Source organism: Neolamprologus brichardi, chromosome 20 (genome assembly GCF_056152115.1).
Source record: "Neolamprologus brichardi isolate AB-2024 chromosome 20, ASM5615211v1, whole genome shotgun sequence".
NCBI classification, from domain to species: Eukaryota; Metazoa; Chordata; class Actinopteri; order Cichliformes; family Cichlidae; genus Neolamprologus; species Neolamprologus brichardi.
Window position 1 is genome coordinate 18,367,695 of NC_142123.1, and position 16,234 is coordinate 18,383,928.

At 39.3% G+C, this 16,234-nt stretch overlaps 1 protein-coding gene across 1 annotated transcript in view; it reads right to left on the bottom strand.

Annotated features, from left to right (window-relative positions):
- Positions 1 to 3,908: 3,908 nt before the first annotated feature.
- ccdc22 (CCC complex scaffolding subunit CCDC22) overlaps positions 3,909 to 16,234 on the bottom strand; it is a 30,710-nt gene continuing 18,384 nt past the window's right edge. The window contains exons 5-16 of the mRNA XM_087833838.1: positions 16,012 to 16,096; positions 15,641 to 15,810; positions 15,038 to 15,253; positions 13,899 to 14,069; positions 9,775 to 9,894; positions 9,578 to 9,694; positions 9,399 to 9,500; positions 8,924 to 9,031; positions 6,202 to 6,297; positions 5,849 to 5,908; positions 5,683 to 5,757; positions 3,909 to 4,541 (exon numbers count right to left, since the gene is read on the bottom strand). Of these exons, the coding sequence (XP_087689964.1) occupies positions 4,428 to 4,541; positions 5,683 to 5,757; positions 5,849 to 5,908; positions 6,202 to 6,297; positions 8,924 to 9,031; positions 9,399 to 9,500; positions 9,578 to 9,694; positions 9,775 to 9,894; positions 13,899 to 14,069; positions 15,038 to 15,253; positions 15,641 to 15,810; positions 16,012 to 16,096 (1,434 nt within the window). The 3' untranslated portion in view covers positions 3,909 to 4,427. The remainder of the gene's footprint in view (positions 4,542 to 5,682; positions 5,758 to 5,848; positions 5,909 to 6,201; positions 6,298 to 8,923; positions 9,032 to 9,398; positions 9,501 to 9,577; positions 9,695 to 9,774; positions 9,895 to 13,898; positions 14,070 to 15,037; positions 15,254 to 15,640; positions 15,811 to 16,011; positions 16,097 to 16,234) is intronic.

The following is a 16,234-nucleotide window of genomic DNA, read 5'->3' on the forward strand; positions in this document are numbered from 1 at the left end:
TTCAGTTAATCCAAAATGCTGCAGCAAGAGTACTGACAGGGACTAGAAAGAGAGAGCATATTTCTCCTGTTTTGGCTTCCCTTCATTGGCTTCCTGTTAAATCCAGAATTGAATTCAAAATCCTGCTCCTCACATACAAGGCCTTAAATAATCAGGCCCCATCTTATCTTAATGACCTTGTAGTACCATATTACCCTATTAGAGCACTTCGCTCCCACTCTGCAGGCCTACTTGTTGTTCCTAGAGTATTTAAAAGTAGAATGGGAGAGAGAGCCTTCAGTTTTCAGGCCCCTCTTCTGTGGAACCAGCTTCCAGTTTGGATTCGGGAGACAGACACTAGCTCTACTTTTAAGATTAGGCTTAAAACTTTCCTTTTTGCTAAAGCATATAGTTAGGGCTGGACCAGGTGACCCTGAATCCTCCCTTAGTTATGCTGCAATAGATGTAGGCTGCCGGGGGATTCCCATGATGCATTGAGTTTTTCCTTTCCAGTCACCTTTCTCACTCACTATGTGTTAATAGACCTCTCTGTATTGAATCATATCTGTTATTAATCTCTGTCTCTCTTCCACAGCATGTCTTTTATCCTGTCTTCCTTCTCTCACCCCAACCGGTCGCAGCAGATGGCCGCCCCTCCCTGAGCCTGGTTCTGCCGGAGGTTTCTTCCTGTTAAAAGGGAGTTTTTCCTTCCCACTGTCGCCAAAGTGCTTGCTCATAGGGGGTCATATGATTGTTGGGCTTTTCTCTGTATCTATGAAGCGCCTTGAGGCGACATTTGTTGTGATTTGGCGCTATATAAATAAAATTGAATTGAATTGAATATATCTATATATATCTCTATCTATATCTATACATCTATCTATATATATATATCTCTATATATCTCTATCTCTCTCTCTCTCTCTATATATATATATATATCTATCTATATATATATATCTCTATCTATATATATATATATATATATATATATTAGGGGTGCAACGATACTCGTATCGATATTGAACCGTTCGATACAGTGCTTTCGGTTCGGTACGCATATGTATCGAACAATACAACATTTTTAATTTATTTTATCAACTTTCCTTTTGACGGTGCTGTCTGTGTTGAGCGCTCAGTGGATCTGCGCTCGACAGTGCAGCCTAGGCGGAGTAGTCGAACACAGATTCACTGAGCGCAGGGCAAGCTAGCTAGACAGAAGTTAAGCTCGTTGCAACATGGCAAATTGAACCTCCCCCACCCTCATTCAGATCTGGCGTCTGGAACTATTTTGGTCTTCATGTGATGTATGACCCTGAAGGTAAGCGCGTCATGGACTAAAGTAAAACAGTATGTTGGATGTGCCAGCAATGCTCAATTGGTGGGAACTAGTGTGTTAGCGCAGTTAGCTCGTTAATGTGTTGACGCTGTCCAGCCCCACACATGGGGCAATCCGCGGTAGCTCGTTAACGGAGATTTGCCGTGTTGTGGCGTTAACCTCATTTCAGATTAAGGCTGACAGCACTAGTGGGAACACAACGAATATGACTGCACATTTACCCGATAGCATCCTAGTGCAAAGACAAGTGGAAGCAGACAAAAACAACAAGCACGCATACAAACTTTACCCGAGTCATTTAGACAGCCGTTAGCACATGATTCTCCTTATGGGGACCTGATATGTTTAATATGCTGCTGAGAATATAGCCCAGAAGAAGCGTATAGTATAGCTTTTATTTTGGAAAGAGACATTTCTCTGTAATAAACTCTCTTTTCCAAAGATGAGTGATTCCTCAATCAGATACAGGGCTCGCAAAATCGCTAGCGATTTTTCCAGTCGGGCTGCCCTGCTCTGCTCGTCGGCCTATCGTAGGAAGGAAAAATATATGTCAATGCTTTTGCATTCTTTCGGAAATGTAGCTGGGTAATTATGTCATTGGCATCGGCCACTGTCAATATGTGACATATTGAAATCGCGTTTGAATTTGCGCTTGTTTTTTGCTTTCACTTTGCAATCGCGCGAACTGTGTATAGAGAGCGACAGCACTGATTGGTGAGTGATGATAATTTGCGCACCAATTCCTCTGACATCGTCTTATCAATCGTTAGCTTACTATGCAAACATGACAAGTGAAATCTCCCGCAGCAAGCTTAAACATGTGAGAGGTTGATCACGCAGAGAATCGCTGAGCGTTATGTAAGTGCGTGTGTAAAAGAAGCAGGATATATATTTTAGTTCTGCTGAGCCAAATAAGACAGGTCAGGGTGAAGAAGTGACAGCCAAAGAAAAGCTTACCACAAAACGGAAAAGTTATGACAAATCAGACTATAAGGCGAAAAGAAAGTGCAGCTTTATGGTTTCATGGACAAAAGAATTTCTGTGGCTGCAATATGACGAGCTAAATAACCAGGTCTACACATAAGTGGTCCGCAGGTGCGCATTCGCTGTCAAAATAAAAAACGCGCACAAGATAAGAAGTTGCAACGCGTGTTTGCATACATAAGATTTTCAGGAGGAGGACAGACATTTGTTTAGAACTCATAAAGATGTCGAAGAAGCTCCTTTAAGCAATTACTTTGGTGTTCCTCCACCTCCAAAGAAATGTCAGAAGGAGTCCGAACCACAAAAGAAGCGCGTATTCTCGGAAAAGTGGTTGCAGGAGGTGAGCTGGCTTCAAACAAATGATGAACGCACAGAGAGGTGGTGCAGAATGTGCCGTGAAAATTTAATAAATGACAAATTAATAAAAAGGCATGAACATTTTTTTTGTATCGAAAAAATATCGAACCGTGACACCAAAGTATCGAACCGAACCGTGAATTTTGTGTATCGTTGCACCCCTAATATATATCTATATCTATATATATATATCTATATCTCTATATACATATATCTATATATATATATATATATCTATATCTATATATCTATATATCTCTATATATATATATCTATAGATATATAGATATATAGATATATATATAGATATAGATATATATATAGAGATAGATATATCGATCGATCGATAGATATATCGATCGATCGATATATCGATCGATCGATAGATATATCGATCGATCGATAGATATATCGATCGATCGATCGATATATCTATCGATCGATCGATATATCGATCGATAGATCGATATATCGATCGATAGATATCTATCGATCGATCGATATATCGATCGATAGATAGATATATCGATCGATAGATATCTATCTATCTATATATATATATCTATATCTATATCTATATATATAGATATATATCTATATAGATATAGATATATATTAGGGGTGCAACGATACACAAAATTCACGGTTCGGTTCGGTTCGATACTTTGGTGTCACGGTTCGATATTTTTTCGATACACAAAAAAATGTTCATGCCTTTTTATTAATTTGTCATTTATTAAATTTGTCTTTGCACGAGGAGATAGATATAGAGATAGATATAGATATCTATATCTATCGATATATAGATATCTATATCTATCTATATCTATCGATATATAGATATCGATATCTATCGATATATAGATATCTATCGATATATAGATATCTATATCTATCGATAGATCTATCGATATATAGATATCTATATCTATCGATAGATCTATCGATATATAGATATCTATATATCTATATAGATATCTATATATCGATATATATCTATGTCTCTATAGATATCTATATCTATATATCTATATATCGATATATATCTATCTATCTATCTAGATATCTATCTATCTATCTATATATATATATATATATATATATATATATATATATATATATATATATATATATATATATATATATATATATATATATATATATATATCATTAAGAATCTCTGCTTTGGGGTATTATTGGATCATTGCTACTTGTTTTAAAATAAAAAAAAATAAAAAATCACAGTATCTTCAAGCATGTAAGGCATCTTTATTTAGGCTGGTACCATATATACAACAATTTGCTGATGGACGACAGATTAACTACATTCAAATGCCATTCGCTCAACTTAAGCTCACATGAAATCATGACAACTTATAGACTGAGGGTCTGAAAATGGAAAAGTTACTTGTGTTTTAAAATGTCAAAGGAAAACATTAAATTTCAATCACAACATCTTATGATGTCTCATGTATCGTTATAAATGACAGCACCTGCTGCTGCCCAGTGTCGTGTTTCAGTTGAATGCATAACAATCATCCCCCAGGCACACCAAGTACAAATTCAACATTTTCCATCTACCGACCTATTTGTCCATCCATGGCATGCATTTCAATTACAGAGTTCCTGTGGTCCAAAACACACTTTGTCTTTTTCAAAGAAAAGCAGGTCTCCACGTTAATGGACAAACATCTAAGTGTGACAGCTGAAGTGCTGTTTCAGTCCCATTCATGTTTTCACTTTAGCCTCATAAAGCAGAGCTGTCCTTTCATCCTTCTCTCACTTTGGCAGCGAGTGAAGCGTTCTCCTGTCGAATCGCTTTGTAGTCTTCCAGAATCCTCTCCAGGTTAGCCACAGTTTTGTTTCCATTTTCTGTCTCAATCTAACAGAGAATAACACAAAATGACCAAAAGACCAAAGATTTTTCAAAAGACACATGTTGCCTGTGGTGACTAAAGACAAACATGGATAAAAAATATAATTACTGTGTGCCTACTATGGACCTGCTACAGGTATAATGTAGCTTAGCAAATACAACAACAAACAAAAAGACCTCAGCAACCTGTGACTGTTGCTGGTCAACTAATAGCCCAAATTTCAAGTCTAATACTTTTTCCTTGTTGGTTTGTTTTCATAAATACAGTATTGAATAAAACTCTCAGCTCAAGACTAAATATTTAAACTAAAAAGAAAAATCTGTAAACCTCTTTGACAGCATTGTCTACAGGGATAGGTGGGTAGAGATTTGAGGCAATAACCCACAGGAAGAACACCCCCGGAGAAAAGGGTGACCTGAGCAGGAGATTTCTAAGTTTATAAAGGAGAGGCAGCTACTTTGGGTCCAGATCAAGAGCAGGCTTTAACCTTGAGGAGGGCAGAGCGGATCCAGAAGCACGGAAACAAGAAAGAGAAAGGAGCAGACGAGGTTCTTTCAGGAAACTTTTTAATACATGAAAAAGTGTCCTGGAGGAGAAAAATAACAGAAAGCTGCCACCCAGCAGGACCTTGAAGAGCACACCAAGACTCAATTATGTGACCCTGAGAACACCCCACTTGGCTCTCCAGAGCATGTGCCTCGTCTCACTGAGCCAGTCTTCAGGTTTGATACTGCGCCTCCCAAATGGTCTGAAATTAATCTTGTGGTAAACAAGGCTGCCTTAACACCAGGACCAAATGGCATGCCTCATAAGGTGTACAAGAACTGTCCCACGGTACTGAAGCTCCTCTGGAAACTGATGAGAATAGCCTGGAAGTCCCAAGCCATCCCCTCAGAGTACAGCCAAGCAGTCGCCACCTTTACACCTCAAGAGGTCACAACCAGCTGGCATCAGCTTGGAAAAGGCATTGCAATGGGTTGCTCAACCTCACCTATCCTTTCTACCACAGCCTTCAACATCCTGCTCATCGGGTCACACTTAACTACATCCTGCAGCTCTTTCCAGGCTGGACAACTATTTGACTTTTCATTCTATTCTAATGTAACACAGCAATCAACACTGCAGCAGTCGAACTGTAAATCCTACCTGCTCCTCGAGATCTCGAATCTCTCTCAGGATTGTACCGGTGTCTTCAATGGTTTGGATTAGCTGATTACAGTTCTACGGAAGAATCCAAGATGATGAAAGCATTTGTTGTTGATAGACATCAAGGGTATAGTAATATATGATACACAGACAAACAGTGACATACTTCATGCAAGGCTGCCAGGTACTTGTAGGATTTGCGGACGGTTTCATCTTTTTTGGCATCCTACACAAATCATACATGACAAATATTTATTGAAAAAATAAACACAGGAGCAACTGATTTCTCTGGAAAAAAGAAAACAATCAAGTCAGGGAATGATAAGATTAAAGAGCATCTATCCCATCGCTGGGAAGAACTCAAACCTCTTTTTACTAAACATTTGTTCAATGAAGAAAATCTTTTTGCTGAGAAATGGTAAAATGATAAAAAGAAATCATCCTCATAATTATGCATAACATTTCTGAACAATGAGACAGAAGAGTTCCAATCCTGTGAAAATAAAAACTCTCTACTACCTTAAAGACCAGCTCATCAGTCACAGCAAATGTCCTGTCTAGTTTTCCAGTCAGATTATTGATCTCTTTCTGGAGCTCCTTAGTGTCTGATAAAATCTGAAAGGAAAGTGAACAGTGTTAAATCTGAATTTTTAAGGTGCAAGATTTTCAAATCACCAGGATTTGAACTTGTCTGAGATTTTAGCAGATGCACACATGGTACGAATGTGAAAGTCCTACATGACTTCCCTTCTTGAGATCTTGCATTCAGAAGATTTTCAGAAAACCTGACCTCTGACCTCGACTGAAATTCAAACTTGTATGAGATTTTTAGTAGATGCACATATGGTCTGTCTAAGGAGCTTGGAAAGAAAAGAGTCTGGACTACTTTAAGTTTCTTGGAGATGTTTCACCTCTCATCCGAGAAGCTTCTTCAGTTCTAAGAGCAACTGGTGGAGAGTCTCAGATTTTTAAGCCCTATGGGAGTGTCCCTACTGATCCTTTGCCTAATCACACGAGCCAGGGTGTAAACCCACACCCGTTTTTAAACCTTGGCTTGTGTGTGATTGCTCTTTCCACCAACTGCTCTTAGAAATGAAGAAGTTTCTCGGATAAGAGGTGAAACGTCTTCAAGAAACTTAAAGTCCAGACGCTTCTCTTTCCAAGCTCCTTAGACTGCGATGACCTGGATGACTGAAAATCTTCACTCTAGGATTTTGGTACACGTTTCAAAATCCTACGTCGCCTCGTTCTTGAGTTATCGCATTCACAAACTTGAGTGTTCACGCCACCTGCCCGCCTGTACACCAGACCTCATCAGCCTTTTATGGCTGAGGGGTAAAAACAGAGAGAAAACCCAAACAATCAAAAGACCTCATATGAGGACACGGTGACTCCTACAAACCGGGCTCAGAGAGGAGCAAACATTTGCCATTACTTGTTGTGGGTGAAGAGAAAAGAAAAGAGCAGAGGACAAAAAGTACACTATGGAAGCAAGACAGAATTTAACTAGAAAAAGTTGCATTTCCTGCGAAAATGCAGTGTGAATGCCTTGTACTGGAAACTGCTGAAAACAGCAGCGGAAGCAGAACTTTCTGCTGAAAAGAGTTGTAAAAGCTGAACTGCTTGCTAAAGATGGCTGTATTTGAAAGGGTACAGTGAAGAGTGTCGAGAAAGCTGAGTGCATGCAAGCGGGCGAACATGTGTGGCAATTGCCACAGGTAGGATTCGAACCTTCGCCACCGGGTCTCACGGCGGCTGCTCATCCCACTGAGCCAAACCAGTTCTGATGCCAACCAAAGATGTAATGAGAAAAACAATTTGCACTGATAAGAGCAGAAGAAACAGAAAATTGTGCTGAAAAGAGGTGAAAAACTGAAAATTGTGCTGAAAAGAGCAGAAGAAATTGAGATTTGTACTGAAAAGAGATAAAAAAAAATTCTGCTGAAAAGAGGTGAACTTTTGAACTTGAAAAGAGCAGAAGAAACAGAAAATTGTGTTGAAAATAGTGAAAAAGCTCAACTTTCTGCTGGAAAGAGTTGACAAACTGAATATTCTGCTGAAGAGGGGTGAAGAAGCTGAAATTTGTGTTGAAAAGAGTTTAAAAAAAGTTGAACTGTTTACTGAAATGTTTTTTGTTAAGGAACCTGAAAATTGCGCTGAAAAGAGGTGAAAAAGCTGAAAATTGTACTCAAAAGAGGTGAATCAGCAGAATTCTCTAGCTGAAAAGTGGTAAAGAAGCTGAAGTTTGTGCTAAAAACAGCTAAAAAAGCTGGAATTTGTGCTGAAAAGTAATGAAAAACTGAAAATTCTGCTAAAAAGAGGTGAAAAAGCTGAAATTTGCGTGGAAAGAGTTAAAACAGTTGAAGTGTTAACTGAAGAAAATGTTGCCATAAGCGGGATTTGAACCCGGTCCGCCTGCTCTGAGAACAGCTGCTCACTGAGCTAAAACATGGCTCAGCTCGGCAAGCTAAACTGGTGATCACACTGATAATGTGGTCCCATTCAGCAAAATGGGCCAAAAATGGCATAAAAAGCTTAATATCTCAAAAAGTATAAAAGGTATGAGCACCAAAAGATATAGCACGCTTCAGCAGAAAGAGCTGAACAGTTTAAAGTTTGAATGGTGAAAATCGGCTGAAAACTGAGGGAGTAGTTAACCAGCAAAGGTCTGAGCAACTAGAATAGTAAGGTAGAAGAATAAAGTATAAAGAGAAACGGGAACTCAATAGTGTGAATGCCTGTGAAGCATTCACACAATAAGGTAGAAGAACAAAGTTTAAAGAGAAACAGGATCTAGACAGTGTGAATGCCTCGAGGCACACTATTATAACTAGATGAGTGAGGAAGAAATAGTGAGTGAGCCTGCAGCAGCCCAGGCTGCTTCAGGGTTACCTGATCCAGCCCTAACAAGTACTCTGCTAGGGTGATAAGATATGGGGTGATATCTGAGGACATTAAGTTAAGACTGGGCCTATTTATTCAAGATCTTGTATTATGCGCAAAGAAGGACTTTAAATCCTAGATTTAACAGGGAGCCAATAAACAGAAGCTGGGAGAAATACACTATATTGCCAAAATTATTCACGTACCATCCAAATAATCGAATTCATGCAGCTCCAATAATTTCTATGGCCACAGGTGTATAAAAATCAAGAACCTAGGTATGCAGACTGCTGGTCTGGTCATAGGACATGTAAAAATCACTAATTAAGATTCCTTCAGTTCTTGGTTTTAAACATACCTTTGTAATTTCCTCCTTCTGTTTCTTGATGTTGCTGACAATCTCTAGAATTCTCTGAGTGTACGCTGAGCGAGACGCATCTTGAGGAAGATTTTCTAACTCTGTTACCTACGTTAGAAGCAAACGGGGACAAAAGACCAGCACATTTATTACATTCAGCAGCCAAAACACATATTTTGCAAACTAATCCTTCCAACTACTTGCCATAACCATTATAAACCTTATATTACGAAACAAGCTTCAAATAATGAATGACCTAATTTGATGTATTGGAGATGCACTACTTTAGAAAAGGGATCTGTGGAGCAAATTTCCTTGCCTTTTCTCATGACATTTTTTTCAGGCTTAGAAAATACCATTTTCATGGTATTTAAAGGTATATCAACCACTCAACGTTACAAATTAAAATTATTTTTAATGTTTTTAAATTTGTCTATGTCAACCCCAATAAAAATGTAATTAGTATCTTCGATACCAGCTGTTTGTATGCATCTTCCTTCTTCTTGGCCTCCTCTGTAGAAACACGGATCTTTTCATGCAAAGACTTGATTTCGGACAGCTTCTTGGATGACTCCACCTGCGGAAAATAAACAAAAATGATCAAACTGTACATTTATTGTTAAAGAAAAGCAAAAGGCTTGTTACACGACATACATCTTTGCTGCTGCAGATGTCTTTGAGTCTGCGATATTCATCAACTAGTGGAGCACGGTGTTTCTCCCACTGAGATGCCAGGTTCACTACTCGCTTGGCACTGGCCTCTACCAGAGCCTGCAGAGAGGAAGGCACATATATATATAATGGATCTGTGAGACCTGCTTGGCTGGGTGACATCAAGCATCAGCTCCTACCTGAAGTTTCAGCAGGTTATTATCTGCATCTGGCAGAAGATCAATTGTTTTCTTCTTCACTTGGATTTTCTCTTCTTTTTCAGAGTTTCTCAGTTCTCTCTGTTTCAGCTCATCCAACACCTGCACCACACCACAAATAAATAAAGATGATATTATTATATGCATTATATGCAGGTTATTCTGTTACATCATTAGCCACGTCGCCGTGCACATTTGTGAATCTTGAATCAGGAAACAATCATTTGTGCTCATTTTGCTCTTTTCAGAGATTGTGACAATACATATCCTCCACATGTTTTTACATTTCTGTCAGCACCTTTCAGTATACTGTCTCTTCTCTCTGTGAGATGAACAGACTGACAGTGTCAGGAGTAAAGAAAAGGAAGCAGAACATGAAGTGGTAACGAAGAATTTTCCACTCCTATGCATGTTGCAACCCATAACTCTCACCATGTTATGGATTACAGACCTCAAACCGCCAAGACAGATCTGTTTAACTCCTCTGACCTATAGACTGGTGTAGACTTCCCATTGAGATGTTGCTGGCAACAAAGGAAATATGAAATATCCTATGTAGCCTTCTGCTACTGCAACCTGACTCCAGATAAGCAAAAGATTATAGAGAGAACGACAGATGGATTTTGTCATCCTTGTTGATCTTCGTCTTACTTTTTAAATCTAGGGCATTGTACGGCCACATTCAGCCCTTCGGTTATGTCTGACTGAACCAGTTGAGATCAAAGGGAAGTATAGCTCATGCAGTTTGTCCAGCTTTTCAGCCACCAAACAGTCTGATGCATGTTACATCTCATAATGACCATTCAAATTGTAATCCTTAAATACAGGAATCATCTCTCTACAAGCTTTACTTCTGACGTCGTGTTAAAAAAAAAATCCCTCTACACTCTCTTTTTAATGTAAGATGACATCATTTGGCCCTTGCAACTCGCAGGACTCATCAACGTCTGTTCCAACAGTGAGGGTTTTGTTCTTGGAGGTAACTGAATGTTTGGATATGCTCGAGCTGAAACAAGACGAACTGGGAAGTGTCATATTTTTCAAATTCTTCATTCCATACTTAGTGTTGAGTTGAACAAAAGTCCACTGCCATAAAATTTTGGTGATTGTTAAGTTACGTACAGGCGACTTGCCATATGAAACAAATGCAAATGGAGCATGTGAAGTTGCTTTTACAGGCACAGTGCCAGAGCAGCGCTCTCTGCCTGCCCATCTGTATTGCATTACTTGCTGGGTGTTGCAACATCCATCAATTAATGAATTCACGTTTACGTTTTGATTTTGCATTTTATATTTTTACATTAGCAGTGCAGGTAAATAACTGTTCTACGCTTTCATGTTCAGAAATATAAATCAGCAACAATCACAGAGTGCAAGCGTCACTTCCTGTCTTCTGTGTTGCTCGTTCGGTGTGGACAACCTCTATTTTAATTGCTGCAAGCAAATACGTATGTTTTATAAAAAGGCTCAACGTTATGATTCTGTTATAATTATATTATAAAATGTAAATATGATTATATAATTACAGAATCCTTGAACAAATTTAAAAGGTCTACGCATATAGTGTAGCAAGCCTGCAAATGAATGTACGTCCATGCTGCTCCCCCTGGTGGATACACAAGACATTACCGTCGGCTTTCCTAGATGCTGCTTAGGGGCATTTAGTAGGGGTGCAACGATACACAAAATTCACGGTTCGGTTCGATACTTTGGTGTCACGGTTCGATATTTTTTCGATACAAAAAAAATGTTCATGCCTTTTTATTAATTTGTCATTTATTAAATTTTCACGGCACATTCTGCACCACATCTCTGTGCGTTCATCATTTGTTTGAAGCCAGCTCACCTCCTGCAACCACTTTTCCGAGAATACACGCTTCTTTTGTGGTTCGGACTCCTTCTGACATTTCTTTGGAGGTGGAGGAACATCACAGTAATTGCTTAAAGGAGCTTCTTCGACATCTTTAAGAGTTCTAAACAAATGTCTGTCCTCCTCCTGAAAATCTTATGTACGCAAACACGCCTTGCAACTTCTTATCTTGTGCGCGTTTTTATTTTGACAGCGAATGCGCACCTGCGGACCACTTATGTGCAGCCCTGGTTATTTAGCTTGTCATATTGCAGCCACAGAAATTATTTTGTCCATGAAACCATAGGGCTGCACTTTCTTTTTGCCTTATAGTCTGATTTGTCATAACTTTTCCGTTTTGTCACTTCTTCACGCTGACCTGTCTTATTTGGCTCAGCAGAACTAAAATATATATCCTGCTGCTTTTACACACGCACTCACATAACGCTCAGCGATTCTCTGCGCGATCAACCTCTCACATGTTTAAGCTGCGGGAGATTTCACTTGTCATGTTTGCATAGTAAGCTAACGATTGATAAGACGATGTCAGAAGAATTGGTGCGCAAATTATCATCACTCACCAATCAGTGCTGTCGCTCTCTGTACACAGTTCACTCGATTGCAAAGTGAAAGCAAAAAACAAGCGCAAATTCAAACGCGATTTCAGTATGTCACATATTGACAGTGGCCGATGCCAATGACATAATTACCCAGCTACATTTCCGAAAGAATGCAAAAGCATTGACATATAATTTTCCTTCCTACGATAGGCCGACGGGCAGGGCAGAGATAGATTTTGGTAGCCCGACTGGAAAAATCACTAGCCCCAGGACGTCGGGCTAGCGATTTTGCGAGCCCTGTATCTGATTGAGGAATCACTCATCTTTGGAAAAGAGAGTTTATTATGGAGAAATGTCTCTTTCCAAAATAAAAGCTATACTATACGCTTCTTCTGGGCTATATTCTCAGCAGCATATTAAACATATCAGGTCCCCATAAGGAGAATCATGTGCTAACGGCTGTCTAAATGACTCGGGTAAAGTTTGTAGCATGCGTGCTTGTTGTTTTTGTCTGCTTCCACTTGTCTTTACACTAGGATGATGTCGGAGTAAATGTGCAGTCATATTGGTTGTGTTCCCACTAGTGCTGTCAGCGTTAATCTGAAATGAGTTAACGTCACAACACGGCAAATCTCCGTTAACGAGCTACCGCGGATCGCCTCATGAGTGGGGCTGGAAGACGTCAACACATTAACGAGCTAACTGCGCTAACACACTAGTTCCCACCAATTAAGCATTGCTGGCACATCCAACATACTGTTTTACTTTTGTCCATGACGCGCTTACCTTCAGGGTCATACGTCACATGAAAACCAAAATAGTTCCAGACGCCAGATCTGAATAAGGGTGGGGGAGGTTCAATTTGCCATGTTGCAACTAGCCTAGCTTCTGTCTCGCTAGCTTGCCCTGCGCTCAGTGAATCTGTGTTCGACTACTCCGCCTAGGCTGCACTGTCGAGCGCAGATCCACTGAGCGCTCAACACAGACAGCATCGTCAGAAGGAAAGTTGATAAAATAAATTAAAAATGTTGTATTGTTCGATACATATGCATACCGAACCGAAAGCACTGTATCGAACGGTTCAATATCGATACGAGTATCGTTGCACCCCTAGCATTTAGCCCTCGTGATTACATCACCCACGTCACCAGCTTTTAAAGCCTACTGAAGACAATCTGAGAAAAACACTTCTTTTATTCCAAAATGCTGGGACAGCACTGAGGTACATGAAAAACAACTTAGAATAAAGTAAAAAACAAAAATAAATAAAAACACGTAAATGTCTAAGTGGGCATTACATAATTCAAGATAAAGGGTGACAAACGAGCTCTTTGGAGCAACTCTTTAAAAATCACTTACAAGTTTTGCCTTATGTCCCTCGTTCCTCTAATTGAAACCTTTCACCAAATGTTTTCTATCATTAGTAGCAATACTTTAGTGAAAAAAATGAAGTAAGATATGAAAGACACATTTGTGACAGGAACAATTCAATCAACTTAGTCAATAATGACTTCACCATTTCAGATAAGTAGGAAAAACTGCTATACACTCCAGTTTCCTCTCAGAAGAAAGAGACTAGAGTAAAATGACATATTTGCAGTGTATTCAGTTCTTATTTATGAATGAAAACGGGAGAAAGAGAAAAAAGTAACTATTGACTGCCATCAGTCCATCAGGTTCATCTTAGGTGAGCTTACCTGAGCGTTGGTAACACTCATGTGCTTCATGTCTGCTGCTAGATGGTCAACCTCACTGCAAAGCTGCTGGAATTGCTGCTGAAGGTAAGCCAACTCCTCCTGCTGACCCAGCTGTACATCCCCCTCTGACTGATGATTAGTCGGGATGGTTTTTGCTACTGGAGGCAATTCCTGTTGAACACACACACACACACACACACACACGCACGCACACACACACACACACACACACACACACACACACACACACACACACACACACTTAAACATGCTTTAAGGGGGAAGTAGGTTACACCCTGGACAGGTTGCCCATGCTAACACAGAGAAACAACTACTGACAGCTATGGGCAATTTAAAATCTCCAGTTAATTAATTAACAACTACTAATTAACAAAAACATGTAGGTGCATGTCTTTAGAAAAAACTGGGGTAACACGGGGAGAACATGTAAACTCTACAGAGCAAAGGCCAAGTCTATTTGTCGTAACAATGCATACTTTCACAGAACAAACTTTGCATTAAAATTTCCTGTTTGAATCCACATCTGTAAACATACGGAGTCACAGACAGGATCCATCAGGAAGTTGCTAAACTCTGGAGCTATTAGAACTACAGTGAAAATCTTTCTTGTTATAACAAACAAAAGCAATTCTAAAGAGTTTTCAGGCACTTAGTTTGCAGCATTACTGAAATAAATCTTCATTTCAATTTACTGAGCCCAAAGTGATGACGTGTAAAGGTAGGTTTATTGTTATCTGTATCTAATTTAGTAGTGGAAAGCGAGGCTGTGTGGTAGAAGTAAACCACACAATCTTTCAACTTTTAAGTTTCTTTTTTTCAGTGAAATTTCTTATACAGGCTGAAGGATGTGATGTAGGCTCTGTGAGACCTGAGAGATACATTCAGGACCAAACTTACAGATTCAAAGACAGGATGTGTTAAATGCCCCACAATAAAAGAATTCAAACTGTCAAGCAGGTTGTTTTAGGTTTGCTGAGGTGGTCAAACTTCAATCAGAATGCATTTATTTGTTGGACAAAGTGTAAATTAGGCTGAAAAAAATGTTTTCACTGGTTAAGAGTTTTGTGAGGATCAAACTGTATGTATGCAGTTGTTTTAAACAATGCTGAGGTCTCTACCTGTGTGAAGTTGAACTTCTGTGTGTGGGTGAAGTGTGTGCCCTTGGTCAGGATGTGGCCGGGTTGAACGGAGCCTTTGAAGGCCTGCAGGAGCTCACACAGGTCAGAGGTGGAGCGAGAAACACCAAAGGCACTATGAGAAGAGGGCAGGGCAGCAGAACGCAGTTGGTCCTCGATCCGTTTATGCAACCGGGTGAATTTCCGTAAGCAATATTCCTGTTACACAACATCCAATAAACATGTTTATACAGAGGTGTACAAGGAGTTAACACTTTCAAATTTGGTGTATTTAGACAGAGCATACTCAACAGGGTATAGTTAACACTATATCGACTCGTGTGATTCAAAAGATTAGAAATCTGTGAAAAACCTTCATAGTTTCATTCAAAAAGACATTACTTACTGACTTACGACAAGCCAATAATGAAACAAAAAGGGCATGAATATTTTTAAATGTTGATACAATATATCAAAGTTAACTTTTTTGATTTAAATTACAAAATAATGAACTTTTGGACATTTTTTTTGTACTGGCATTAGTAACATTAGGTTAATAGGAAGCAAATAACTCTAAGATTCAAATAGGACTGTGTGAATATTTGCCTGTGGAGTAAAGCGGGACAACAGTCCCTGATTGTTCCACTCGTTGTCCCACTCCTGAGCAGCACTTATTTCAGCTGTGTGCTGCTCCAGTATGGACGCCACCACAGAAGCTTGACTGGAAATCTGGGCGGTGACAGGGGAGAGAACGTCCCGCTGGTAGTCCTTCACTTCTGCAAACACAGCACACCTTACATTTCACTCACACTTTCTCTTTTGTAAAGACTTTTCAGAAGTGATTTCACTGCAAGTGTGATGGCAAACTGAACATTTTCATTATTCATAATTAGTAGGAAAAAACACACTGTGTGTGTGTGTGTGTGTGTGTGTGTGTGTGTGTGTGTGTGTGTGTGTGTGTACAGTAGGAGGACTACCTTTTGTGTGCCTCTTGCTTGAGCCTTTAGTGCAGTTTGTTAGGCTAAGGGGCTGGACGTGGAAGCTGTGCATGACTCCTTGTCTCTATACATGTGAAAATAGAAATAAAACATTTTATAAACAAAACTGATCTTTACCTGGCTGTCTGTTAACTTGGGAAACATAGCTATGTTTAGCTCCACTTTATTATTATTTATAAGAATATTATAAATTATTTCATAG